This window comes from Leopardus geoffroyi, chromosome D1, assembly GCF_018350155.1.
Source record: "Leopardus geoffroyi isolate Oge1 chromosome D1, O.geoffroyi_Oge1_pat1.0, whole genome shotgun sequence".
Taxonomy (NCBI): domain Eukaryota; kingdom Metazoa; phylum Chordata; class Mammalia; order Carnivora; family Felidae; genus Leopardus; species Leopardus geoffroyi.
Window position 1 is genome coordinate 1,553,790 of NC_059329.1, and position 26,816 is coordinate 1,580,605.

General features: G+C 40.6%; 1 protein-coding gene across 15 annotated transcripts in view; it reads left to right on the forward strand.

Moving 5' to 3' along the window:
• Nucleotides 1–26,816, forward strand: part of DYNC2H1 (dynein cytoplasmic 2 heavy chain 1) — a 347,379-nt gene that overhangs the window by 57,669 nt on the left and 262,894 nt on the right. For all 15 annotated transcript variants that reach the window (XM_045486606.1, XM_045486612.1, XM_045486608.1 and 12 more), the window contains exons 31-44: nucleotides 2,314–2,464; nucleotides 4,471–4,676; nucleotides 5,741–5,923; nucleotides 6,514–6,696; nucleotides 8,511–8,734; nucleotides 9,429–9,544; nucleotides 12,211–12,410; nucleotides 13,947–14,211; nucleotides 15,536–15,743; nucleotides 17,471–17,600; nucleotides 23,158–23,313; nucleotides 24,317–24,576; nucleotides 25,410–25,656; nucleotides 26,659–26,810. In XM_045486606.1, coding sequence (XP_045342562.1) covers nucleotides 2,314–2,464; nucleotides 4,471–4,676; nucleotides 5,741–5,923; nucleotides 6,514–6,696; nucleotides 8,511–8,734; nucleotides 9,429–9,544; nucleotides 12,211–12,410; nucleotides 13,947–14,211; nucleotides 15,536–15,743; nucleotides 17,471–17,600; nucleotides 23,158–23,313; nucleotides 24,317–24,576; nucleotides 25,410–25,656; nucleotides 26,659–26,810 — 2,681 coding nt within the window. The remainder of the gene's footprint in view (nucleotides 1–2,313; nucleotides 2,465–4,470; nucleotides 4,677–5,740; nucleotides 5,924–6,513; nucleotides 6,697–8,510; nucleotides 8,735–9,428; nucleotides 9,545–12,210; nucleotides 12,411–13,946; nucleotides 14,212–15,535; nucleotides 15,744–17,470; nucleotides 17,601–23,157; nucleotides 23,314–24,316; nucleotides 24,577–25,409; nucleotides 25,657–26,658; nucleotides 26,811–26,816) is intronic.

The window sequence follows — 26,816 nt, forward strand, 5'->3', positions numbered from 1 at the left end:
TAGCGTGATACCCTCCAGTTCCATCCACGTAGTTGCAAACGGCAAGATTTCATTTTTTTTGGTTGCCGAGTAATACTCCATTGTGTATATACCACATTTTTATCCATTCATCCATCGATGGGCATTTGGGCTCTTTCCATACTTTGGCTATTGTCAATAGTGCTGCTGTAAACATGGGGGTGCACGTGTCCCTTCGAAAGAGCACACCTGTATCCTGTAGATCAATGCCTAGTAGCGCAATCGCTGGGTCATAGGGTAGTTCTATTCTTAGTTTTTTGAGGAACCTCCACACTGTTTTCCAGAGTGGCTGCACCATTTTGCATTCCCATGTTACATACTCTTCATTCACTTCTGTAAAGGCATTTTTGTAAGGACCTCAGGTAATGTAGACAAGGAACTTTCTGCTCTGGGAAGGAGACAGCATGCAGAGTGGAAAGAATCTCACAGACCTTGGTTCAAAAACTGCTTTTGTCAGCATACTCTGATTCTTCTAGGCCCGCGTTAAGAGGGTATAATGAAAGGAACATTGCCAACTTGTTTTGCAGGTTAAATTGTACAATGTTGGCAAAATACTGTCAGTGATGGTTACATTTTGGGCAATTAATAGCGTGAGTACCTGTGCACATATCCTGATGGTAGCATGACTGCAGGATTAGCCTGGACCGTATCTTGACTCCCTTTTGTAGCGTCCTGTGGAAATCGTATAGCAGGCTGCTAAAAGTTGAGATTATTGACGTGCGTTTATAACACAGAAATTCAGTGGTGGTGTCTGAAAGGAGGTTCCTGTGTATGAGTACTAGTTTGGGGGTGGCAAGTGAACATTTTCATACGGAAATTCAAAGCAAAGTCTTCTCTCCAGAAGTAGATTTGGATCTTCTTAAATGTTTCTCCTTACACCTGATAAAAGACGCTAATGAGTTTGTCCTACAAATCTGGGAGGGTTGATTTTGCCCCAGACAGAATTACTCTTCCTTTAAAGAATGATATTTAATGCTGCATATACAATGATATTTATACAGTGTTTGATGATATGTGAATACAGTAACACACAGCTTAGCCTGCTCTGGTAAGTCATAAAATGTATACTGAGGTGACTAAATTTGATGACATATGATATTCATCTGGGTACTGAAAAGTACGTACCAGAAAAACACTCTTCCATAGTAGTTGGTCAGCAGGTCTAGTGTTTTTATGTGATGATGTTTCATGTCTTTAGTTTCTGTGTTCATTTAGGAACTGTATCAAGGGGCGCCTGGGTAGCTCAGTCAGCTGGGCGTCCGACTTCAGCTCAGGTCACGATCTCGTGGTTTGTGGGTTCGGCCCTGTGCTGGGCTCTGTGCTGACAGCTCAGAGCAGCTCAGAGCCTGGAGTCTGCTTTGGATTCTGTGTGTCGCTCTCTCTCTTCCCCTCCCCTGTTTGCACTCTGTCTCTCTCAAAAATAAACATTAAAAAAATTAAAAAAAAAAAAAACTGTATCAAAGAATTTGACTCTAAGTTGTCAAAGGTTAGCGTTTAAATGTATAATTGCTTTATCAGTAGCCATGGTAGATTGGTACCGTTCCAGAAAGCCTTTCAACTAGTGTTACCATTTCATGTTTTTTGTAAATATAAAGGTTCTGTCTTAATCCATACCTAGTTTCTATTTATGGGTATTAGAATGAAACATTACGGCAACTTAATTTAAGATAAAATTTTGAGGGACTCCTGGGTGGCTCAGTCGGTCAAACGTCCAACTCTCGATTTAGGCTCGGGTCATAATCTCGTAGATCGTGAGTTCAAGCCCTGCATCAGGCTCTGTGCTGACAGTCTAGAGCCTGCTTGGGATTCTCTCTTGCTTTCTTTCTCTCTCTCAAAATAAATAAATTAATTAATAAATTAATTTAAAAAGTTAGAATTTGGAAATTCGACACTTCAGTAGTATACTGAGATTATTTTGGAACGCTAGAATATTACCATTTTACTAGATGGAACGCATCATACGCTGGTATCCTTGCGTCCTTGAAAAGAAGCCATTTATAAAGGGGAGAGTGCAGAGAAGAAAGGGCAGACGTCTTGGGTTGCATGAGCTTGGTGGGTCTTAGGACGGAACCCAGGTGTGTGGGAGGGTCGTGGGAGGCGGGTCGGTGGTGGGCTTGGTGGCAGCACACGGTGCTTCCCTGCGGCCATGCGGTCCCGTGCGGTTTGAGGTGCCAGTGACACATGCCCATAGACCTCGCAGGTGAGTGCAAATCCAGAAAAGTGTCTTCCCTTACATTTATAAAATGTTTCTAGGTAAATTTACCCTGTAAAATATTTTTTCTCTTGATCCATTAGATACTGTGTTTGGCAGAGCAGATTAAGTTCACTGAAGATGTGGAAAATGCTATCCAAGACCATAGTCTTCATCAGATCGAAACCCAGCTGGTGACTAAGTTAGAGCACTATACTAGCATCGATACGAGTTCGGAGGATCCAGGGGGCACTGGTATGAACAATGTTCCATTTTTTTTTGCCTCCTTTTGGGTTACTGGAACTTTTTTTGTTAGTTTATCTTATCTGTCGTGTTTCTGACTATCAGTCATCTGTTTCAGAGGTTAGTTTAGGAATTACAATGTACATTCTTTAATATTGTACTTAGAATTGGTGATTCATTAAAACGGGTGTAGAAACCTTACCCCGTACTAATTTCCTTGTCCTCTTCTAGTTGTGTGGTAATTGTTTCATTTATTACATCTGCATACTCTGAAACCTCGGAGTTACATTGTTGCCTGTGAACATGGAGTGTATCTTTAAGGACCGGGAAGCACAGTCTGTTGTGCTTAACTGGGTGCTCACCGCTTCTGTCGCTCTGCCTCCGTCCTGATGCTCCAAGCTTCCTTCGGGTACCGTTTTCCTTCTCTTTGAAGGACATCCTTCAGCATTTCTTTTAGAGCAGGATTGCGGGCTGTGATTTCTTTCCTACAGATTTTCCTTCATTGGAGAATGTTTTTATTTCATCTCTGCTGTCGTAAGTGAATTAGGATTGTTTTGGTTCTTTGCATGTTTTTTTTTTTTTTTTTTTAACTTTTTTTATGTTTATTTTTGAGACAGAGAGAGACAGAGATTGAGTAGGGAAGGGACAGAAAGAGAGGGAGACACAGATTCCAAAGCAGGCTCCAGGCTCTGAGCTGTCAGCACAGAGCCCAACGCGGGGCTCGAGCCCATGAACCATGAGATCATGACCTGAACCAAAGTTGGAGACAACCGAGTGAGCCCCCCAGGCGCCCCTATTCTTTGCATGTTGAATGATGTGGGATGATACCCTGGACGTTTTCAACATGGTGTTATGAGCGTCTGGGTCTTGTCAGTCCTTGAGACAGTGTTGATATTTTCTGTTAGCAGTAGATGTTGGGTTCGGGCCCCACGTGCCAGCCAGCCTTCTGTGGTTTGTGGTTCTGATGCCAGTTCTCTTTCCAGAGTCTCTGAGTCATGTGTAAGATGTCAGATCACTATGCTGTGCTCCTGAGTCGGTCACAACACCATAAATCAACTGTACTTCAAAAATGAAGTCTTTGCAGCACTGTTGAGATGGGCTTCACGTGTTCGCCATCTAGCGGCCAGTTCTCAGAGTGCCTGCTTTGATGGTTAGGGTGCCATCTGCTTTGTTTGGGGGTGAGCCCAGCAATCCTAAACAAGTTTCCAGGGTCGTTTTCCCATCCCTCCATCTCCATGCTCTTCATTGTGCTTGGTGGTTTTCTTGGGCTCCTTTTCTGTTCTCCTGGCCAGAAAGCTGGGGTTCCTATGCCCTGACCTGCTCACTTTCTGTGACTGTGTCTGTGTCCTGGGGCAGTTGGTGGGAGAAGAGAGAGGAGGAGAGCACGTGGGCTTTGTCCTAGTCTCCAGGGATCCCAGGTTCTCTGATTTCAGAGGCAGGTTCCCTTCCCTCAGGGTTTTAGCCCCCTCAGTCTCCGGGGCCAATGCTGTAGCCCCCAACAGATTCCTTGTCTGTTCCTCACGCCTGAGCCCCGGGCCCTCCCCGGGAGTCTGCCTGACTGTGCCAGTCCAGGTTTCTGGCTGCGTTGGCGCAGGCCTGGGGAGACCAGAGAGATCAAAAGAAAAGGGTAAATCCGCCACTGGTTTGGTGACATGTCTAATTCTGATCTTCCCCAGTTGGCCTGATACTCTTTGCTTTTCAGACTCTCAAGTAGCAGCTGAGTGCCCATTGGCCGTGTCTTACACTTGTGTTCACAGGGAAAAGCCGGATGGGGTGTGCTTGCTTCTGGTGTAAGGGACCGCAGCCCACTCTCACTGAATTTGATGTCCTATTCTTGGCAGGGGAATTCTTATTTCTGACTGGTGGATTTGACATCGGTTTAATTTGTTACATTATTGTGTCATTCATTTGTATCATGAAATTAACATTTAGAGTCATTTTGAAGCTCTGTGTATGTACGTACTGAATACAGAAATCTCAGGCTAACATTTTCTCCAAACATTTTACTTTGCATACAGAGTCTGGCCTTCTGGAGCTTAAACTTAAAGCACTGATTCTTGATATCATTCATAACATTGATGTGGTAAAGCATTTAAACCAAGTTCAGGTTCATACAACTGAAGACTGGGCCTGGAAAAAACAAGTCAGATTTTATATGAAAAGTGATCATACTTGTTATATTCAAATGGTGGATTGTGAACTTCAGTACACTTATGAGTACCAGGTATGACTCGTGGCAGAAGTGTTTCATTTTTTCAATTAAAAATTATTTATCTTAACGGAAATTTGCTGTTGTATGGAAGAATTTTATTTGAGTCCTAACTTTGAAGGATATATTTGTCTGTGACTGTTTTTTTCTGTTTCATCATAACTAAGAAGACGTTATGTTGGAGAAATATTGGTAGAAAATCTAAAATAGTGGCAGGGTTGTACTGCATTGCGACAGAAGCTGGGCTCTCCCTTCAATCTGGGAAGGGTGGAAGACCCATCCCACGAAAGGAGCCCGGCCGGGCCCCACGCGAGGCCGTGGTTAGCGCCGTCTCACATGCCGAGCGTTTTCAGTCTGTGCCATAGAAGAATTTCCAAACAGACAGACAACCTAGCTCATGGAATCTGTTCTCAAAACACCCCGCTGCATCCTGTCTGCATGTCCCATCACGAGTCAGTCTTCGGAATATATCTGACGGTTGGGTTAATAAGTGCACATCAGGAGAGTTGCCAGCTGGCTCCTTCAAGAAGGGAATGTATTTGGAGACCATGTCTGTGTCTACCTCCGTTGAAGAAAAGCCCTATAAACAGCAACTGGGATTGGTTCTATTTTCCCGAAGACTTAGGAGAAATCTTGAGACCTCTTTGATGAGATAAAATTAGTAATTTCACAGGCATTTTTCAAAATAATAACGTTGGAGTTCCAAAGTTGTTCGGACTTAAAAAGATCATAAGATTCAGGGAAATAATTTACACGAATTTTAAAATACAAAATAGGATGATTATCGTATCATATAGTTTTGGATTTTTTCGCCTTAGCAGTATGTCTGTACCATTATCAAGAACCGGAGAGAATGTTTGGAAAACCTAACTGTATATTAATTGAGGAAGGCATAAACCACATGCCTGAGATTAATTAAGTTTAGTTTTTACCGCTGTGCGCTTTTAAAAAGTTTCTTTCCCTAAAAAAGTATTTCGGGTATTTTTCTCTGTTAACAGCTTTTTAGCTAGTGCCACAAGGACACGTGTGGGACGTTGAGTACAGCGTGAGCATTCACCCTTTCCCTCTCCCTCGTGTAGGGCAATGCTCCCAAGCTGGTCTACACGCCGCTGACGGACAAGTGCTACCTGACGCTGACGCAGGCCATGAAGATGGGCCTGGGCGGGAACCCGTACGGGCCGGCAGGCACGGGGAAGACCGAGTCGGTGAAGGCCCTGGGCGGACTTCTCGGGAGACAAGTTTTAGTTTTTAATTGTGATGAGGTAGAGGAAATCATTCGTAAACTATATAGTAGTGTGTTAGTTATGAGTCTGGGTTAGTTTTCATGTCCTTACATATGAAATACTCTATCTTGAGATCACTTTGCTTTTGGGTAGCTTGAAAACAGAATTTGTTTTGTTTGAAAAGCAACATGGAGAAAGGCTGCAGATAATATAGACTCCGAACTTTTCTAGAGAGAACTATTGCAAATAATTTTAAATACAGAATGAAGATTTGAGGGTGCAGAAATGCTTATTATAGGAAGGAAAAGAGTGAACAGAAAAGAGAAAAAAGTAAACTAATTTTGAAATTACTGTTTTTAGAACATTTTGTGTAGGATTTCTATTTTAACATAAAGAATAGCTAAGAATCCTGTATCTATTTAGTTCTGTGTCCTTCGCAGAACACTTGTACATGAGTTCCTTTGTTTATTCTTTGAAACCCCCCTGGAAAGTGTAGCTACTGAACCTGTGCGAAGAAGAGAGAGAGATGGGTGAAACGATGACCTGCTCACTAAGTGACCAAGTATTCAGTTATTTTTAGAGATCTTCATTAGTTTTTAACGGATGTAATTTTTGTTGTAATTTTTTAGGGCATCGATGTGAAGTCAATGGGACGGATTTTTGTTGGTTTGGTGAAGTGTGGGGCCTGGGGTTGTTTTGATGAGTTCAATAGACTGGAGGAGTCTGTGCTGTCGGCAGTGTCCATGCAAATCCAGACCATCCAGGATGCCCTGAAGAACCACAGAACCGTGTGCGAGCTGCTTGGCAAGGAGGTATGGCACGTGTTGGGAATTGAAAGAGTTGAAGTATTCTTTGAGACTGCGCATTACTCACACTCAGGCAAACGCTCTGTCTTTATCTCTCCTGGCATCCCTGCTTCTGACTTGTTTGTTAAACCCTTTTGCCCATGAATCATCCGAGGTTTCTCACCCTATTTTGGTCGCACCTCACCATTCACCTTCAGACTTCGAGTGCTGCGTGTTTGTGGGAATGCTGCTAGCGTTTACTGGGCATTTACCCTGGGCTGGCACCCCGGGCTGGCACCCTAGTGCTCCTGTGTATGCTCTCACTTCATGCTGGTAACCCTTCCACATGGGTACTGTTGTGCTTTTCTTCTTTATGGATGGGGAAGCAGAGCTTGGTGAGTCGGGAGTAAGCCGTGGGGCTGCGAATTGAACTCGGGTCTAATTTGGAAGCGTATGTTTTTAATCACTAGTCTTTTTTTTTAAGATTTTTTTAAATGTTCGTTTATTTTTGATAGAGCGAGCATGAGTGGGAGAGGGGCAGAGAGTGAGAGAGGGAGACACAGAATCTGAAGCAGGTTCCAGGTTCTGAGCTGTCAGCACAGAGGCGGATGCAGGCTCGAACCCATGAACCATCAGATCATGACTTGAGCCAAAGTCGGACGCTTAACCGACTGAGCCACCCAGGTGCCCCTTTAATTACTATTCTGTATGCATCTTTGAACAGTAAGCACTTAGCTGTTTTTCTGTTCCTCCCTTTTCCCCAGAGGAGATCCACGCTCCTGTCAGGAGAGCGTGAGCATCTGTGTATGGAAGTGTAGCGCTGACAACACTGCAAGTTAGCTGTGAAGTTACCCGCTGAGCCACATAGTGTCTTCACAGCACAGGTTTCTCAGGGCAGGGCAAGGAAGGAAGAGCGGTTCTCATTTAGTAACAGCTTACTCACGTGTTGCTTAAACTCTTCATGAGGAAACGAGAAACTATTACGTTTCTACCTTTGTGCTGTGACAGCTGACTTTCTTCCGCGCTGAGTCTGTTTTCTCCTCTCCTCCTCTTACAAAGAAAGGGTTGTCCTTGTTCCCGGTCCACACTAACCTGCCCACTTGCCGGGGCCGCGTCCCTGTGTCCTCTGTATTGAGGACTTAGCCCTCCCTCCTCTGCCCGCTCGTCGCTGGCCTTTAACAGCACTGCATCTTGTCCTCTTTAATAACGTATGTCGTGTAATAATACTGTAATATTTGATGTGATGAACACACAAGCAGACCTTCCCCTCACTTACCTGTCCATTCATTGCTCTTGCTCTTTTGTCTCCTTTATGGCCAGATTTTCTTCCTCCAGGTGTTTCTACCTCATTGCCCATTCACTGTCTGCACTCTGATTTCGCTTTAAGTGTGCCGTGGAAAACGCTCCTGCGAGGTGCTCTCATGATACGCTGCCCTGCCCTGCCCTGCCCGGCCACAGCCTCGATCATACCGTGGTCGTAGACTCGTAGACCGTAAGCTGCAGGAGGACAGAAACCGTTACTTACTTTAGGTCAGAGTTGTGTCGTCTCCCGATACAAGGAGGCTTGTGGTAAACACAGACAGGAGCAGACGGGCACGCGAGTCACCACCTCCGAAGTTCCGGCCTCACAGAACTGATTATAAAGGGCCTCCGTAAATGCCGCTGTTCCTAAGGCGGTTATTGTATGTCGAGCAGGGAGATCCTTAGCTCATTAGCGTTTACCTTTTGCCGAGTGTTAAGATCTGTGTGTCGAAGTATGCACAATAAAAATCTGTTGGCAGTGTATTTTTATATTTATAGTTACAGATACTTGGTGCCCATATTGTAAATTAATATTTCAGGTGGAAATCAATTCAAATTCTGGGATTTTTATCACCATGAATCCTGCTGGAAAAGGTTACGGAGGAAGACAGAAGCTGCCTGATAATCTTAAACAGCTTTTCAGGCCGGTTGCCATGTCCTGCCCAGACAACGAGCTTATCGCTGAGGTCATTCTCTATTCGGAGGGCTTCAAAGAGGCCAAAGTCCTGGGCAGAAAACTGGTAGCTATCTTCAACCTATCCAGGTGAGTTTTCCTGTGTTAAATATTTGTATAATTTTTGGTTCCGAGGATCGATTATGACCATTTTTCACGTTTGTCAGTGATTTTCATATTGGCGATTGTATTGCACTTAAGGTGTCGATAGGGAAGATTTTAGTGTGAATAAGGACACATCTCACTGAAAACTACTTGTTCCTTCAATGCCATCAATTTGATCTGACTTCCTTTCTGCAAAAATAGCTTCACTGGGGAGCTCCAACTAAATGATGCTAATTGAACAAATCCGCAGACTCCTTAAAACCTGTCCTTTGGAGGGAGTCCTCCAGTTTTTCTCGTGTCGTATTTCTAGTAATAGCGGCTGGCTTCTGGCTTCTCTGGGCATCCTAACATTCTGTTCACGTTACTTACGAGATAACTGGAGTGCCAGAAACCGAGGGCCACAGGGCTGGAGTAGAGAGTTTAGGAGTAAAGGTGATAGGCACTTGTCATTTAGTGTCTTCATGAAGGTGATTGGCCAGGTCATGACACGGTTGTCCTGATCCTTGGGAGTCATCCGTCTTCAACACTTTTCTGGAGTGATCGTTTTCTGTGATGGCTCCTTTATATAGATTAATGGAGTATCAGTACCCATTTCTATGTGTCAGTGGTTACCTCTTCAAATAAGATGAAAAAGTAATTTCTGGCTGTCAGTGCTTTGTGATTTCCATGTCTCTTTAAGGGAACTTTTGACGCCTCAGCAGCATTACGACTGGGGTCTGAGAGCCTTGAAGACGGTTCTTCGAGGAAGCGGAGGCCTTCTTAGACAGCTGCAGAGAGCTGGCGGGAAACACAAAGGTAAGGTCTGCGATTCAGATGCGATCTTAGTTTTTAAAATAAACTTTAATTTGGAATAGTTTTAGATTTACGGAAAAGCTATAAATACGGTAAAGATGGTTTTGAAAACCTGGCCCCGTTTCTCCTGTTGTTAACATCTTAGGTTAGTGTGCTACATTTATTGCAACTCGTGGACCGATATTGATAGGTTATTTTTTCAGCAAAGTCCATACTTCATTCACGTTTCTCTAGTTCTTACCCAGTGTCCTTAACTTTTAAATGTGCATTAGATACTAAATAGTTGTGATATATAGAAGAATCATCTAGTCCACTTCTCGGCCTTTGATGTGTGGTAGAATCACCTAGAAGCTTGTTAAAACACTGGTGTTGGACCCTTACTCCCAGCTTCCTGATTCTGTAGGTTTGGAGCAGAGCCTGAGAATTTCACTGGTCTGAAAATGAGAACAGAAACCATGGAAACACATAGGGATTTTCTTTTTTTCTTTTTTTTCTTTTTTCGAGTTTATTATTTGAGAGTGAGAGTGTGTGTGAGCAGGGAAGAGGCAGAGAGAGAGGGAGAGAGAGAGAATCCTAAGCAGGCTCCATGCTGTCAGCACAGAGCCTGACACGGGGCTCGAACTCACAAAATGTGAGATCATAACTTGAGCTGAAACCAAGAGTTGGACGCTCAACCAACTGAGCCAACCAGGGGCTCTGGGATGATTTTCTCTTTCAAACAAAATTGCCCTTTAAAAAATCTTAAGATTACCGAAAAAAAAAACCCTTTTAGCCTTAAAATAATTTTACAGTGAAGTTGCAAAGGTAGCATCCCATTGTTTCGTCTTATTTACTATGGTACATTTGTCCATACTTGGAAACTGAGGCTCGTGTATTAATATTAACTAACGTCCAGACTTGATGTGGATTTCACCCGTTTAATCATTAATGTCCTCTTTGTGTTTGAGGATCGGATCTAGGGTGCATTTAGTCATCATGTCTCCTTAGTCTCCTCGGCCCTGTGACCGTTTCCCCTTGTGTTTTGTTTCCACGACCCTTGCATTCTTTAAGAGTACTGGTCACATGTCATGTAGACTCTTCCTCAGTCTGGGTTTTTTTGTGATGTTTTTCTCATGATTAGACCTGGTTGTCCACATTTGGAAGGAAGAGCAGAGAGTGAAGGGCCTGTCACATCACATCACATCCTGTCCGTGGGTACACAATGACCACATGACGTCATTGGTGATGTTCACCTTCATTGAGTATTGTGGTGGTATTTGCCAGGTTTCTCCAGTGTGATAGTAACTGTACAGTTACTGTTTCCCACTTTCCCTCCCGTTCTCTTTAGAAGCTGGTTACTGAGTGTGGCTCACCTTCTAAGTGGGGTGGCAAGGACTAAACTTGATCCTTTAGCACAAGGAGTATTTGAAAATATTATTTGAAACTCTTCTGTAAGATTTGTCTCTTCCCTATTTATGTATTTATTAAATCATCTATTCGCATCAGTTTGAACTCATGATATTTTATTGTACTTTACCACCTTTTTTTCCCATTTACATAAAATAAATTATTCCCTCTCACCCATGGATGTGTGCTTTCATGAAAGGCTGAATATTCAGCTCTTCAGATGCCAGTAAAACTAAGTTAAAACACTGAAAATAAGACAACATAGAAAAAGGGACCATGTGAAATTATCTATTTGGACTTAAAATGATCAGAGTCTACATATTAGAAAAGGAAGTTAGCTTTATTATTGGGTTGGCGTTTGCCAGGGAAGATAGTCATTTGGTGAGTTGCTTAAATTACTGTTTTTCTGTTGTCTGTCTCTGCTGATGAGAAATGTTGAGACCATACCTGTAGTAATCAAAATGGCTTGTTAACGAGTTCAGTGCTTAAACTCCAGTATGGCCATGCCTCTTTGCCTACAGTTAAAGATGGGAATATTAAGCAGTTTTGGAGAAATATCGGACTTTAAAAGATAGTTTCTTGCCTTCATAGATATGTGTTATCAATCTGCAGCTAACTATTATCCTTGAAAAAATAAGAATCTAAAATGATATTAGCATTTCTATTTGTTTAAGGGATGGATTTGTGAACAGTTCTGAGTCAGGCTGATTAAAAATTATTGCTCAGTTTGTTAGTTGTTAGTCTCGGGACTTAATATCTCTGGAGGGGGGGCAGTTCTGGTATATTTGGAGGCACTTGAGTCTGGAATGCATTGGTCTGGGTGTGAATCCCAGCTCTAATACTGCTGTGCCTTCGCAGGTATATCGCTTGATCCCTTAGAGATCCGTTATTCTCATATATAAAATCAGAGTAAAAATGGCAATACCCCCTTACTTGATGCAGTTATTATAAGGGTCACATACAAATGGTAAAGTTTTATACAAATATAAGTGATCGTGATTTTTATTCAATAATAAAATCATTAAAGTCTGGCAATGCTGGGACTCAAGTTCTGTGGAAGAGAGTCCCGAGCTGTACCGAGGGATCTTTATTTCTCAGCAGACAAGACAGTAAGTAAGGTGAGCATGCCAGTTCCCGTGGTAGCATGTGGCTTTAACTGTTTCTAGGTTCTTGCACATCTATGTCATAACTAATAATGCGTATCACGGTTCTCAACGACTGTTTTGCAGTCACTGAAACTTTCTGAAGTCAGTAACCATTTTAAAATGAAACTTTTTCTCTAGTTGATGAAAGTCATATTGTGGTACAAGCATTGAGGCTTAATACAATGTCAAAGTTTACATTTGCCGATTGCGCACGGTTTGATGCACTGATTAAAGATGTATTTCCTGGGATCGACTTTAAAGAAGTAGAATATGATGAGCTCAGGTCTGCGTTACAGCATGTCTTCGAGGAAGCCAATTATGAAATCATACCAAATCAGGTACCTGTCAAGAATATTTTATAATATGCCGATCCTTTCTTTTGGCTACTTCCTTATTAATAATCTTTATCTTTTATCTGTCCATTTTGTTTTATTGTTTTTTAAATTTTTTTTTAATGTTTCTTTATTTTTGAGACAGAGACAGACAGAGCATGAACAGGGGAGGGTCAGAGAGAGAGGGAGACACAGAATCCAAAGCAGGCTCGGGGCTCCAGGCTCCAGGCTGTCAGCACAGAGCCTCACGCGGGGCTTGAACTCACAGACCATGAGATTGTGACCTGAGCTGAAGTCGGATGCTCAACTGACTGAGCCACCCAGGCGCCCCTTATCTGTCCATTTTAATCTTGCTAACTCGGGGAAGCCTTCCCTGATCTTTGAGTCCACATTAGGTTTCCTTGCTGAGTATTTTCATTACTTCTTTATGTGTACTTATTACTGCTTAAGTGTATGTTTGACTAATACTGATTTTCCCCACCAGATATTAGTGTTCATGGAAGGTGGAATCCATCTCTCTTTTCCCTCAGTATTTTGCTCCTAGTGCCCGTTACAGAGCCTGGCACATAATAAGTAATTATTGTAACGTTTGTTTATTTTTGAGAGACAGAGACTGAGTGCGAGTGGGGGAGGGGCAGAGAGAGAGGGAGACACAGAATCCGAAGCAGGCTCCGGGCTCTGAGCCGTCAGCACAGAGCCCGACGCGGGGCTCCAGCTCACGGACGGCGAGATCATGACCTGAGCTGAAGTTGGGCATTTAACTGACTGAGCCACCCGGGTACCCCTACATTTTTTTTTTTTTTTTTAATGTTTATTCAGTTTCGAGAGAGAGAGAGAGAGAGACAGACAGACAGAGCATGAGCAGGAGAGGGGCAGAGAGAGCGAGTGAGAGTGGGACACACAGAATCTGAAGCAGGCTCCAGGCTCCGAACTGTCAGCGCAGAGCCCGACGTGGGACTCGAACCCACAAACTGAGATTATGACGTCAGCTGCAGTTGGACGCTTAACTGACTCACCCACCAGGTGCCCCAGCCTGGCATATAACAGACCATCATGCATATTTTTTGATAATTGATTACATTACTTCTGATGTTTTACTTTGATGATTTCTTAGGAGAAATTCTTTTTTGTAGCTTTTGTGTGTAGCGCAAGTGTGTGTTCAAAATGAACATTTTTCCCTCAGGTTTTATCTCCCCTTTTTTTTGTTTTTTTGAGAGATACAGGACATAAATGAATGCATCAGCAAGTGAATAAAATAATATATTTGAATGAATGAGTGAAGAAAATAATGAACATATTGTATTGTCCAATGACTTGGGAAGCATACTTGTTTCTTTTAAAGAAATACTGGATTTAAAGATGACACTGCAAATGTGTTCAGATTTCTTTAGGTGTACTCTTATTTAAGGCTGTATCTTACACTGAAGAAATCAAAGACTTAATTTTATGTGTTTGGAATAGGACAGTTGTTAGAGAGTGAGAACAGGACTGTGCATGATTATGTTCTATTAGCCATATTCAAACATGTCTCCTTTCTACTAGATCAAGAAGGCTTTAGAATTGTATGAGCAGTTACGCCAGAGGATGGGAGTGGTCATTGTTGGTCCAAGTGGTGCTGGAAAGTCAACCCTCTGGAGGATGTTAAGGGCAGCACTTTGTAGAATTGGCAGAGTGGTGAAACAGTACACCATGAACCCCAAAGCCATGCCTAGACATCAGCTGTTAGGCCACATTGACATGGACACACGGGAATGGTCGGACGGCGTTTTGACAAACAGCGCTCGCCAAGTCGTTCGGGAACCTCAAGGTTGGTCCGTGTCCCGTGACTCCTTGTTCTACTTCATGATTTTTAGAGGATGATAGAATTGTCTTTACTGCTGTCCCTCTCAAGTCTTACATGTGACCATAAACTGCCTTGTAAACGATGTTGTTTGGTATTTTATTTCAGAGGGACCCAACGTGTGCTGTCACGTTGACCTCCACACTATAGGAGCTTCCGTTAGAATAGAAACTCAGAGTAGTCTGGGTGACGTGTGATTCACAACTACATTAATATACTGAAAAAAATATAAAATCTTTGCTGGGTTGATGCATTACTTAGTGCCTCATAAATAAGCAAGATGACAAATTTTTATTTGGGGTTAAAATTGGTTGTGTGTGTGTGTATGTGAACACTTGTCACTCATTAATTTCAATACAGTGCTTTGAATAATTTTGAAAATTTAAGTCGTAAAACTGTAGACTTCCTGGTCTCAAATGTCTAGCTTGATCTTTAAAAGAATTTTTGGCCAGGGTCTGAGAAGACTCTCCAGTTTTTGTTAGATTGTAATTAACAGTTGTTTTTCTAAGCCCATGAGTGAAACGTTTAGAACTCTGTGACACTAGAAGAGATTTCAGTGAGGTTTTTCATTTTCACTGTAGTTAATAATATCACACTGGGGCAACTCCAGACATTGCCTGTATTTACTTTTCACACTTTCATTGGTGATAGTTTCTTCTTTGACGGTTTCAAATGTCCAAGTTCAAGTTGAAACCGCTCTCAGTTTGGGAAGGATGGATAAAAAAAAAGGTTTGTCTCTGAAAGGACCTCTGTACACAGCGCTGCTTCTCCCCTTTGAGGTCACCTTTTTATACACCAAAGAAATCAGGTGAGTTTTGTATTTCTCAGGTAGGATGCTAAAAATGGACTTCCTGTATTTTCTACAAGAGATGTGACGTAGCAAGCGCTCATACATTCTTAGGACGTGGTGGAAGACAAGGGTGTGGACAATATGTGCCAAGGTCATGGGGCGGGTAATCCCCAAGTCTTGCACACCATCTTGTGTTTAGCGAGATTCCAGTTCTGTGTGTTGGTGGGTGAGTAGAACGTTACCACACGGTATGTAACCAGGTCTCTGGCCACCTGAGCCAGGACTTCCTGTGGGTGTCCAGCCTCCAGGACGTTTGTAGTGCAGGTTCACATGGAAAATGTCAGCTTGTTCAACTTGTGCTCCTGGTGTTCTGGTGCAGTAATATAAAATCATACTTCCTGGACATTACTTCTAAAGAAGAAGATAATTATTTTATTGCTTATTTTTAATTGTCATCACTGCATGTATTTGTGTTTTACCTCTTTTTTGTTTGGAAAACAGATGTCAGCTCATGGATAATATGTGACGGCGATATTGACCCTGAATGGATAGAATCTCTGAATTCTGTTCTGGATGACAATCGACTACTCACTATGCCCAGTGGAGAAAGGATTCAGTTCGGCCCAAATGTTAACTTTGTCTTCGAAACTCATGATTTAAGTTGTGCCTCGCCAGCCACAATATCTAGAATGGGCATGATCTTTCTTAGGTAAACCATAAGGGCATTTGCGAGTATTATATTAGGATATTCTTCAGTTATTAGTTTGGTTTCATAGCTAAGTGAAGTAAGTGTTGTATGAATAGTATATAAATATGCATTTTCCTCATTTTTGATTAGCTTCTTTTCTTACTGGGTTTTAATTCATTCAGAGAGTTTCTGTTTTATTGCAGTTAAATTGAGCAGTTCAGGCATAGTACAGTTATTAAATATTTTTGTTTGCTTAAGTGAAAAAGTATTTAATTGGTTTTGTTTTCTCTTTTTTTTTTAAAGTTTATTTCTTAAAGAGACAGAGACAGCATGAATGGGGGGTGGGCAGAGAGAGAGGGAGAGAGAGAGTCCCAAGTGGGCTCTGAACTATCAGCGGGCTCTGAACTACCAACGTGGAGCTCGAACTCATGAAACTACGAGATAATGACCTGAGCTGAAACCAAGTCACATGCTCAACCGACTGAGCCACCCAGGCACCTTCCCTCTCGTTTTTTAAAAGTATTGTCCCTCTTTTTTTTTAAAGTTTATTTATTTTGAGAGAGAGTACATGTAGGGGAGGGCCAGAGAGAAAAAGACAGGGAGAGAATCCCCAGCAGGCTCTGTCCTGTCACTGTAGAGGCCGACTTGGGGCTCGAACTCATGACTGTGAAGTCATGATCTGACCTGAAACCAAGAGTTGGATGCCCAACTGAGTGAGCCCCCCATTTGCCCCACTATTCCTTTGTTTAAATGTTAGAACTAAGTGCAAAGAAGTGAACATACTAGATATGAGCTAGAGGCTAATAATCTAAAACTAAGTAGCAATATTTTTATCATAGATCTTAGATTGATAGAATTTTAGGGCTAACCTAGGATGAATAGGCCCTGTGGTGCAGCCTTTTGTTTCACCACTGGAAACCTCTTCACTTAATGTTTTTTTCTTCCTCAGCATGTTTGGAAGAGGCTTGAAGAACAAATATGAAGAATAAGCTGATTTTAGAAATCATGTACAGTAGTCGCATATGAGAACATCAACATTGCAGGGAATGGCAAAATATTGAGCCCTTGTCAATTCTAAAATTATTGATCTAGCAGTTGTGTTTGCCATCGTTTTTTATAGTTATTTAAGCTATAGTTTTGAATAAGATGTTAGTGCTTAATTTAATTCATTGGATGTGACATATAATTAGGTGCTTTGCTAAAAGAATCCTATTTTACTTTGGGAAGATCTTTGAGTTTTAATTAGTGGCATGAGAATTTAGGTAGTTGGCCTTTTTTGGGATAGAGAAGAAGAAAAAATATTTTTAAAGATCTGCATTAAGGTACAGGTGTCCTTGAACTCTGTTGTGTGTTTGAATCACCCAGAAATTTTGTTAGAGTGGAGATTTTGTTCCACTAAGTCTGGGATGGGACTTGGGATTCTCTGTTTCTTTGTTCCTAAGGATTTAGATCAGGTTTTGGCTAACCTGCGTGTATGTAATTCCTCTTTAATTTGTGTTTATAATATTGATGAAATTTATTTGCTTTATTTTACAGAAAATGACATGTATATACGTATACATATGTGTGTGTGTACATATATCACTAATATACACACATATACATATAGAAATAATTAAAATCAAGTCTCACATATAAGCAGATACAATACCTGTAGAATAATGTTTATTGGAGTAGAAGTTTATTTTGAAAGTACACTGACATTGTCTTCCTAAATAATTTCTTACATGTTTGTTAATCTATTTCAGCGATGAAGAGACAGACGTTAATTCTCTGATAAAATCTTGGTTGAAGAATCAGCCTCCTAGTTATAGGAATAATCTTGAGAGCTGGATTGGAGATTACTTTGAAAAGGCTTTACAGTGGGTTCTGAAGCAGGTAAGTTAGCCGTAATATTTCATAATTAACCATTTAGGCAAGAAGAATAACGATGAAGAGTGATGCTCAGCCAGGATGTGGGGTACAGGGACAGCTAGGTGTCCTCATTGCTCTCCTGCTCTTTGTCTTGGCTTTTAACTTTTTACTATAGTAATCTTTTTTTCCCTTCAAATTTTTATTTAACTTCTAGTCAGTTAACATACAGTGCGATATTGGTTTCAGGAGTAGAATTCATGATTCATCACTTAACATCACCTAGGGCTCATCACAGCGAGCGCCCTCCTTAGTCCCCATCCCTCACCCACCTCCCTCCATCAGCCCTCAATTTATTCTCTCTTGTTAAGAGTCTCTTACGGTCTCTCTCCCTCAAATAAATAAATAAATAATAAATAAATAAATAAATACCTTAAAGAATAAAAAAAACAGAGTCTCTTATGGTTTGTTTCCTCCTCTTCTCTCCCCACTTCCCACATATTCATCTGTTTTGTTTACTAAATTCCACATATGAGTGAAATCATATGATATTTGTCTTTCTCTGTCTTATTTTGTTAGCAGAATACACTAGCTCCATCCACATCATTTCAAATGGCAAGATTTCATTCGTTTTGATGGCTGAGTAATACTCCATTGTGTCTCTGTGTATGTGTGTGTGTGTGTGTATATACACACCACATCTTCTTTATCCATTCATCTGTCCATGGAGAAATGGGCTCTTTACATAACTTGGCTACTGTTGATAGTGCTGCTATAAACATTGGGGTACGTGTACCCCACTGAATCAGTATTTTTGTATCCTTTGTGTAAATACCCAGTAGTGCAATTGCTGGGTCATAGGGTAGTTCTATTTTTAATTTTTTGAGGAACTTCCATACTGCTTTCCAGAGTGGCTGCACCAGTTTGCATTCCCACCAGGAGTGCAAGAGAGATCCTCTTTCTCTGCATGTTCGCCAACATCTATTGTTGCCTGAGTTGTTAATGTTAGCCGTTCTGACAGGTGTGAGGTGGTATCTCATTGTGGTTTTGATTTGTGTTTCCTGTATGATGAGTGATGTTGAGCATTTTTTCATGTGTCAGTTGGTGATCTGGATGTCTTCTTTGGAGAAGTGTCTATTCGTGTCTTTTGCCCATTTCTTCACTGGATTATTTGTTTTTTGGGTGTTGAGTTTGATAAGTTCTGTATAGATTTTGGATACTAACCGTTTATCAGATATGTCGTTTATCAGATACGCTATCTTCTCCCATTCTGTAGGCTGCCTTATAGTTTTGCTGACTGTTTTCTTCACTGTATAGAAGCTTTTTATCTTGATGACGTCCCAATAGTTCATGTTTGCTTTTGTTTGCCTTGCCTCCAGAGTCATGTTAAGTAAGAACTTGCTGAGGCCAACGTCAGAGAGGTTTTTGCCTGCTGGATTCCTGTCTCATATTTAGGTCCTTCATCCATTTTGAGTTTATTTTTGTGTATGGTGTAAGAAAGTGGTCCAGGTTCATTCTTCTGCATGTCGCTGTCCAGTTTTCCGAGCACCACTTGCTGAAGAGACTGTCTTTATTCTGTTGGATATTCTTTCCTGCTTTGTCAAAGATTAGTTGGACATACTGTTGTGGGTCCATTTCGGGTTCTCTATTCTGTTCCATTGATCTCACGGTCTGTTCTTGTGCCAGTACTATACTTTCTTGATGATTACAGCTTTGTAGCATAGCTTGAAGTCTGGGATTGTGATACCTCCTGCTTTGGTTTTCTTTTTCAAGATCGCTTTGGGTATTCGGGGTCTTTTCTGATTCCATATAGATTTTAGGATTGTTTGTTCTAGCTCTGTGAAGAATGCAGGTGCTATTTTGTTAGGGATTGCATTGAATGTGTAGATTGCTTTGGATAGTGTAGACATTTTAACAATATTTGTACTTCCTATCCATGAGCATGGAATGTTTTCCCATTTCTTTGTGTCCTCTTCAACTTCTCTCATAAGTGTTCTGTAGTTTTCAGAGTACAGATCTTCTACCTCTTTGGATAGGTTTGTTCCTAGATATCTTATGGTTTTTGGTGCAGTTGCAAATGGGATCAATTCCTTGGTTATTTTATTGATTTATTTTTTTTTGCTGCTTCATTATTAGTGTATAAAAATGCAACTGGTTTCTGTACGTTGATTTTATATCCTGAAATTTTGTTGAGTTCATGTATTCTAGCAATTTTTTTTTTGTGGAGTCTTTTGGGTTTTCTATGTAGAGTATCATGTCATCTACAAATAGTGAAAGTTTGACTTCTTTGGCAATTTGGATGCCTTGTTGTAGTTGTTGTCTAATTGCTGAGGCTAGGACTTCCAATAGTATGGTAGATTGTAACTGTGGGAGTGGACATCCTTGTCTTGTTCATGACAATGGCTCTCACTTTTTCCCCATTGAAGATGATACAAGCTGTGGGTCTTTCACATACGGCCTTTATGATGTTGATATATGTCCCATCTATCACTACGTTGTTGAGGGTTTTTATCCAAAAAAGATGCTATATTTTGTCAAATGCTTTTTTTGCATCTATTGACAGGATCATATGGTTTTTATCAATCCTTTATTGTGGTATATCACGTTGATTGATTTGCAAATACTGAACCACCCCAGCAGCCCAGGAATAGATCGCACTTGACCATGGTGAATAATGTATTTAATCTGTTGGATTCGATTTGCTAGTATCTTGTTGAGAATTTGTTATGGTAGTCTTAAGACACTTTAATTCTCTGACCTACACTATCTTGAACTGCTTACCTAAAAATCTTGAATAGTGGAATCTCTCATGTTTCTAGTAAAACCACCTTGCTGTTACATTTCACTGTCAATAAGTACCAGCATATATTTCATGCTAAAAACTATGTCAAGTTAATACTACAGTAGAAAAAGGGTGATGAGTTATTTACAATGTTATTAAAAACATCTATTTATTCAAAAAATTAATGAGTATCTAGCATACGTATCAAGCATAGGACTAGATAAGACTTTAAGAGGTGGACATTAATCGGACAGTCTGTTTCCTTGGGGAGGGATTTGCCTAATGGAGAAAAATGAGATGTAGAAAAATAAACAGGATGAAAAGAGTGTTACCATCCTCCAGAAGAGTTCAAAAAGTTGGTAACACTTATTTCTGAATTTGAAGCATGAATAGAAGTTTGACGTGCACAGAAGACAATGTAGGGCTTTCCGATATTCTATACGATTTTTTCAGTTTTTTTTTCTTGTATGTCATTGTTTCTATGAAAAATGTAAACATATAAAAAAGTAGAGGAAATAGGTAGCATTGAAAGTACTTTTTGAAAGTATCTGATTGTTAACCTGAAGTTGACTTAGTAGTCATTGTAGAAGATTGTAGAATGACAGAGAAGTGGAGATCTCGCTTGAGTTTTCTCAAGGTGTCTCTTTCCTGTCTGTAAGGATGAGATGGAGGGATAGGGATTTGTGAGGAGAAGACGCACATGAATGGGTTCCTGTAGGCCTCGGGGAGAGAACCATTCCTTCCAGTCCTCAGTCTGACAGATCGGTCTCCTCCTTGCTAGTATAACTGCGTGCATTCAACTCCAAGCCCCTTGGAGGGCAGGACCACATTTAATTGTATCCCCAGAACCAAGTACCATCATGGAGTAATGAATGAATGAGAGTTTATGTACTGCCTTAAATACCTGCTGCCTCCCTTGTAGCAACTTTTCAGCAGATATGTTATTTCATTCATATAAAATATACAGAGCCTAATAAGGCTCTCTAGGACAAATACTTTGAGGTCATCCACTTGTATGCTGTTGATGTTAGAAACAGAAATAGAACACTGGATGGGACAGATTGGTATGTAGGGGTTTTGTGGCTGTAGACACAGTGACCAGATAAGATGGTCAAGCCATAGAGTGGATATACCAAAGATTCAGTTAGAAAATAAACTGATTGTTTTGAGGTCAGGTCCCTGTTACAGTTTGAAATTTTTTTTATGTGTTGAGACCTCCTTCTTATTTTGTACTTTGTTCACTGTGTTCACGTTCTGAGAGCTAGACTGTCATGAATACTCCAACCAAATGCTGATTTGATCTTAACTAGAGTTTTTCTTTCTTCTATTGATTCAGCAAATTAGACAATGCAGAAATAAATATATTGCCTTTAAAGTGTAGAACTCTTAGTATGGCTGAGGCAGCTGGATTTCTCATCTTTTGCTTTTTCCTGGTCTTCCTCCCATTTATACAATCTTGTAGAAACATTTCTTTTGCAGGCAGAGTGATCTTGAAAAAAATGCAAATTGGATCTTTTTACTGTCTTATTTAAAACACCTTATAAGTAGTGAAAATAAAATTTGCACCCTTTCCATGGCCTGTGCAGTTGTGTATATTCTGGCCCTTGCCCATCCCTTTGACTTCAGCTTACTCTCCTTTGCTTACTCAGGCATAAGCTGCTTTTAATTTCTTACCCACACTGGTGGCTTCATTTGCATATGCTACCCTCTCTGCATGCCCTGCGGATCTCATCCTTCAGGTGTCAGTTTCACTGTCCCCTTTTACAAAGAGGCTTAAGCTCTCTGAGTTACTCTCTTCTCCTCTGTAGCCTTTTTTTTTTTACCGATAATTTTTTTTAGCGTTTATTTTTGAGAGTGAGGGAGAGAGAGAGGGGGAAAGAGAGAGCGCAAGAGAGCACGTGGATACGCGCGCGCAAGCGGGGGGGGGGGGGGGCGGTTAAGAGAGAGAAGGAAACACAGAATCCAAAGCAGGCTCCAGGCTCTGAACTATCAGCACAGAGCCCAACGCGGGGCTCGAACCCATGCACCATGAGATCATGACCTGAGCTGAAGTCAGACACTCAACCAACTGAGCCACCCAGGCGCCTTGCTCCTCTGTAGCTTTTACCATTAGTTGTTGACCATGTTCTCTACTGGACTTGAGTGACAGGAACATAAGTTCTCTGTGAAATTCACCTGTTTTTTTTTTTTTTTTTTTTTTTTTTTGTTTTGTTTTTTTAAAGAAAACACCTAGCACCACATGGACATCCTAATGCATAATTGGGTCTCAGTAAATACTTAGAGATTGAATGAGTGAGAACCTTTACCCCTTTTAACCTCTGGCAGTTACACAGGGGTCCCAGGGGCCCACAGATCAAAGTCATGTACACACTGCACCCCAAAGTTTCATTTTAAAAGTCTGTGTAAAGAGCTAACTTCAGATGTTTTTTTGTGTTAAGTTCACTTTTATGAGCCTTTAATGTCCAGGGCCCTTACCTCTAGCTTCCTCTTTATCAGGAAGAGATTATGAGGGACTATTATTTTCAGACCAGTGATGTACTTTTATATTCTTCAGACTTAGGAAGTAAAGTATATATCTAGTTAAGGACTCTAGCACTTGAAGCTAGAAATAGACAATTGCATTTTTATGATTACATCTTAATTTCAAAATTTATATGTATAAACTGAATCAAATGTAAACTTTCTACGCCTTGAATGGAGGGATATATTTAAAGATCATAATTGAAAAGATGTGTGAATGTAAATCTGTGGGTTTCCATGATAATATTTGTTTTTTGTCTGTCCATGGATTTTAATCAACAGAATGACTATGTGGTTGAAACCAGTTTGGTTGGGACTGTGATGAATGGTTTGTCACATCTTCGTGGATGCAAAAATCATGAGCAGTTTGTTATTAGTCTCATACGGGGGCTTGGTGGAAACCTGAACATGAAATCCCGCCTGGAGTTCACCAAAGAGGTGATGCATATTTAACACATGTGTTCACTCAGTGTTTTCTTTAATTTTCATTGACTCCTACTTGTCAAAATATAGTGATTTGTAGCTGTACTAAGCCTATTACTTTTGAAATGAAGCATTCAATAGAATAATAATGCATTTATCGATATGTACATATAAACATATATACTTACTTTCTCCTTTGAACTAGTTTATGATATTTTATGATTTTATTAAAATTTTATAAAGTAATTTTTTTTTTTTTTTTTTTTCAACGTTTATTTATTTTTGGGACAGAGAGAGACAGAGCATGAACGGGGGAGGGGCAGAGAGAGAGGGAGACACAGAATCGGAAACAGGCTCCAGGCTCCGAGCCATCAGCCCAGAGCCCGACGCGGGGCTCGAACTCACGGAGCGCGAGATCGTGACCTGGCTGAAGTCGGACGCTTAACCGACTGCGCCACCCAGGCGCCCCTATAAAGTAATGTTTTAACAGGCTATAGGTTGGACCATATCTTTATTGTTAGACATGTTTGAGGCTACTTAGCCATATGACTAAATATAATTATTTAAATCATTTTTAATTGTAGAATAATACATATTTTTAATCATGTGCTTAACCAGAACAGTTTTGGCGGTTAAAAATGCCAGGATGGATTCAGCATATTTTCCTTAATAAATTTAAAGGTATATTTCAGAGCCACTGTCCTCCTCTCCCTCTGCCCCTTCACCACTCACACTCTCTATTTCTCAAAAATAAACATAAAAAAACCCCATGTCATTTAAAAGTTGAATGTATTTGTATCTTGGTGTATGTGCAGACTAGATGACTTATATTTTTTGCCTCAGTGATGATTTAGAGAAGAATAATTGACATAAAATGTTATCTTAATTATCAAAGATATCTGGTAGCAAATTTTTGTTGTTAAACTAAGATGACTGACTTTGGGACATTTACTTTGAAGAACTAAAATTTCACATACTCGTGGAGTTGGAGTATCTATCACAACTTTTTCCTTTTAAGGTTTTTACTTGGGCACGAGAGTCTCCTCCAGACCCTCACAAACCAATGGATACCTACTATGACTCAGGTCGGGGGCGACTAGCGTCTTATGTGCTGAAGAAGCCGGAAAACTTGACCGCCGATGATTTCAGCAACAGCCAAACTCTCCCCGTCATTCAGATTCCTGACATGCAGCGAGGCCTGGATTATTTCAAACCCTGGTTAAGTTCTGATACTAAACAGCCATTTATTCTTGTAGGACCAGAAGGATGTGGCAAAGGGTAAGAGCAGAAAAATGTTGACTGAAGTGCATATTGTGGTTTTGTACTCCTCTCCTCACGTGAAATCGTTTCACAGCCCTGTTACCTTTCTTTTGGTTAAAGTAGCATTTACATTTTCAGGGAGGACTCTTTCCATTGTCACTACTTGTAGAAATAATACGACTTTAGATTAGATTAGAGAAGAATATATCTTTTTTTTTTCCTGCCAGGTTATGTGTTTTCTAGGGGAAAGAGAACGATCTGGGAAGATAGTCTTCAAAAGAAAATGAGTGTACAATCACCACAAAAACTGAACCCCTTCGATATATTTACACATTATTATTTGCTTTAGTTATAAAAAAATGAATCTTGAAGTTAGCTTTCTACTTAAAAATAGCTTTTATATCAGTGTAATTCAGCTGTTTTTCGTGTCTACTGAGTGTAGTTTCTGAAAGGAAAAGAGACATGGCTTATTAGGTTCACATTTTTAGTAGGAATTTAAAAATTCTATAAAATCATTGTACTTTTTTTTTTTTTAACTCTTCAACTATAGGGAACCAGTTGGTATCTTTTGTATGTACTTTATCAAATTAAATTATTTCTGTAAACTTTGTTTTTGCTGAAGGAGTTTCAAGGGTGCTTTAACACACAAATGTATTTTTTTATATTGTAAAAATTAGAAAGTTGCCTGTTTGTTAAGCCACATCCGTGTTTACCACTTTCCCTGTAAACATCATCATATGTAATTTAGAAACTGCAATATTTATAAAAAGAGGAATTTTATGTGGAATATAAGCGGCATGTTATATTTGAGCACGTTCAACACACAAAGGCAAATGTCCTTCCTCTCCCAGGATGCTGCTGAGACATGCCTTTTCCCAGCTCCGGTCCACTCAGATCAGCACGGTTCACTGTAGCGCGCAGACCACGCCTCGACACCTCCTGCAGAAGCTGAGCCAGACTTGCCTGGTGATCAGTACCAACACTGGTCGAGTGTACAGACCGAAAGACTGCGAAAGACTTGTTTTGTACTTGAAAGATCTCAACCTGCCCAAGCTGGATAAGTGGGGGACCAGTACTTTGGTTGCTTTCCTACAACAGGTGGGTCTTATTGCTTGAATGTTAGGATATAACTGGAAACAACTTAATTTCATTACCTTTCCTTAGAAAACCTGCTTTCCTCCTCAGGGCCGGTTTTGTCCAGTATGTTAATGGAAACTCAACCCCTGACGCATGTAGCGATCTTGTTCCAGGGCTGTCTTTTTTCTTTTTAAAGTTTTTATTTTTAAGTAATATCTCCACCCAACACAGAGCTTGAACTCACGACCTGAGATCAAGAGTCTCGTGCTGCACCAACTGAGGTAGCCAGGCGTCCCTAGAAAGCTACTTTCTTCGACCTTCTTCCTTGTAAAAGTTAGTATTACGTGGAGGTGATACATGACAGGAAGAGTGAAAACAGCCTTGCCCTATGCTTATTACCTGTCCTTTATTCCTAAATAGCAGGGAAGCAGAAGCTGGGGTGGATGTGGGATTTAGGGCAAGTTGTGGCTTCATTTTTCTTGTAATTCCTTCTTCAGAGAACAGGTAGACTCGTGCCCCTCTCTGGCTTCTTCAGCTCATGGCTCTCCGTCTTTACCTGTGGAATGGCAAAGGTTGGAGACCATACGTTCTGTCAGTGTGGTTTCCATCACATTAGAAGCCCTAAGGTCTACATTAGAGTTTATTCTGTTTCTGTGGGTTCAAATTTAGCTTTACTATGTAACCGTAGAATATGATACAAAATTTATAGAAGAAAACCAAAATATTTTCCTTATGTTTTTCCTGATTTCTTTTACTTTTTTCCCGATGATTGCTGGTAGATTTATAGTGTCATCTGGTTTTTAATGTTTATTAGAAAAAACATTTTTAAAATGAGGCTCATTCAGCTAACATTAATTGAATACAGAGTCTTCAAGAGTATTATTCTTCAAGCTTAAATTCTTGAGTTGGATAGAGGATGATGGCTGCATTTGGAAACACTTGAATTTCGTGCAAAAATATTTTCTATCAGAATTAGAAAAATCCTAAGCATAAAACATTTAAAATACATTTATTTTCAAATAGGTATTGACATATCAAGGATTTTATGATGAAAATTTGGAATGGGTTGGTTTAGAAAATATTCACATTGTGGCTTCCATGTCAGCTGGAGGAAGACTGGGAAGACATAAGCTTACCACCCGATTTACTTCTATTGTCCGTCTCTGTGCTGTGGAGTATGT